This window comes from Anopheles stephensi, unplaced genomic scaffold (assembly GCF_013141755.1).
Source record: "Anopheles stephensi strain Indian unplaced genomic scaffold, UCI_ANSTEP_V1.0 ucontig24, whole genome shotgun sequence".
In the NCBI taxonomy this organism is placed as follows: Eukaryota; Metazoa; Arthropoda; class Insecta; order Diptera; family Culicidae; genus Anopheles; species Anopheles stephensi.
In genome coordinates this window covers 58,109-60,182 of record NW_023405169.1, presented here as the reverse complement: position 1 = coordinate 60,182, position 2,074 = coordinate 58,109, and the positions used below count along the sequence as shown (strand labels likewise).

General features: G+C 58.1%; 1 protein-coding gene across 1 annotated transcript; it reads left to right on the top strand.

Moving 5' to 3' along the window:
* Positions 1-495: 495 nt before the first annotated feature.
* LOC118516170 lies at positions 496-1,215 on the top strand. Its single transcript, XM_036062105.1, has 2 exons — positions 496-893; positions 1,110-1,215. The coding sequence occupies exons 1-2, from the start codon at positions 496-498 to the stop codon at positions 1,213-1,215; spliced, it is 504 nt and encodes a 167-aa protein (XP_035917998.1).
* Positions 1,216-2,074: the final 859 nt, after the last annotated feature.

Genomic DNA, 2,074 nt, shown 5'->3' with positions numbered 1-2,074 from the left:
CGCACCAAACAACGCCAGAGAGCCGAAGCACGCCAGTCGCTGGGTCCTGCCCAGCATCGCCTGCTGGAGATGCAGGAGCAACTGCGGCGGGAAATTGCGGGAGAGCAACAGCAGGAACAGGCGAGAGACGGGCATGGGCAGCGACCCCAATCCCTGCAGCCGCGGGACCTTCCGGCACCGGAAACCAGTCGGCAGCAGGAACAATCGTACCGGGACGCCCTGGTATCCGGATGGCAGGTGGCAGGGAAGCGGCAAAAGGCTCAGCCTTCAGCCGCAACCCAGCAGCGGCAACAGCCGAAACCTGCAGCACCAAGCCAACGCCCTGCACAGGAAAACCGACGGGCCCGACGCCGACGACCAGATGCTATCTTGGTGGTTCCGGCACCGGGGGTCTCCTTTGCGGAGATCTATAGGCCCATCCGGACGAGCCCGGCCCTGCAGGAGGACCAGAAGCATATCCGCATCGGAAAAAGGACCCCGAAAGGAAACCTCATGATGGAGCTGGCACGTGATGTGGATGCCGAGGCGTTGTGTCGCCGCATCAAATTCACGCTGGGGGAGCTAGGGTCTGCCAAGGTCCTTACTGAGATGGCGGAGGTGCTGCTCAAGAACGTGGATAACCTCACCGAAGCGGACACCATTCGGGAAGCACTGAGGGCGGCACTCACCAGGGAGCCAACGGTGGCCTCGTTGCGGATGTGGGAGAGGGCCGACGCAACCAAACGGGCTCGTGTACGCTTACCGCGAGTCGAGGCAGAAGCCATTCTGAGCAAGAAGCGTTTGCTCATTGACTACGCGTCTTGCCAGCTGGAGAAGGCCCCCATGTTGGAAGCGGCAAAGCGCCGTTGCTTCCGGTGCCTGGAGAGGGGGCATATGGCGGCGAACTGCGTCAGGCCTGACCGCAGCAACTGCTGCATACGATGTGGAGAACCTGGCCATCGGGCGGCCAACTGTAGCAGTGCGGTTAGCTGCATCCGGTGTGGAGGACCGCACCGCATTGCAGCGCACGGCTGCAGAGGAGCGAACCGATAGCGGGGAGTGCCGGCGATGCAACGCCCGTTTCGGCCCGAACGAGATCCGCCATCGGCCGATGCTTACTTCGTCGTTAGCAAAGGCGGAACTAGCGGCAATAGAATACCGCGCCCAATGACGCGCCGGTATATTGCCGCCATCGCGTTCGGGTCGAATGCGCTGTCGAAACCAAAGGAGGAGTAAGTCCGACGATGGGCCAACCAAGAGAGCGGACCGCGATGGAGGTTACACGTCGGCGGACGTCGAGGCCGCCATCGCTACCATGAGCACTGAGTGGGAGCGGTCTAGGCCGAAACGGGACACCAATTAGCGGTCGTTCTACTCGCACAACGGAGAGAGAGTGAGAGCGCGCACGCTCGGTTCGGGTACGTTCGGCACTTTGCGTTCACCGCTTTGTGCGGATGTTTGTAACCGACCGGCAGTGGGAGAGAGAGCGTGCGCGTACTCTATATGTGTTAGGATCGTCATTTTGTCGTCTACGTTTTGTGCGGATGTTTGTTCCGTCCAATCGTGATAGGGAGAGTGTCCGTTTAAGTATAACTGTGTGCATGTGCGTCCATGCATTTCTTATGTTAGCGTAAGCATCAGGAAAAAGGAGAAATGGCGAACTACGGGCACGCCGGCTTCATTTGTAACAGGAGTAGCGTTCGTTTCCGTCATTTTGTTAAATGTCGTGACGTCGAATAGATAGGCGGGGCGCGGGCCCTCACTTTATGTAGCGAGGGACGCCATTGCCGCCGGTGGCTACGCCTTCGCCGGGAAAGCCGCCGGCAATGGAGTTTGTTTATTTGTTACCAATATTTGTTCTTGCGCGTCCTGTATTCGTTTTATTGAAAATGTTATGTACTACCGCAACAAAAAATGCACACACACCGCCCGTCGCTACTACCGATGGATTATTAAGTGAGGTCTCTGGAGGCATACCTTCCGCGGTTCCTTCGTGAGCTGCAGTTGGTACGGCCGAAGTTGACCGAAATTGATGATTTAGAGGAAGTAAAAGTCGTAACAAGGTTTCCGTAGGTGAACCTGCGGAAGGATCATT

Coding starts and splice junctions, on each gene's coding strand:
- LOC118516170 (XM_036062105.1), top strand. CDS start 496: ATGGAGCTGGCACGTGATGTGGATGCCGAGGCGTTGTGTCGCCGCATC. Junction 894..1,109: donor ATGGCGGCGAACTGCGTCAG/GCCTGACCGCAG, acceptor CTTCGTCGTTAG/CAAAGGCGGAACTAGCGGCA.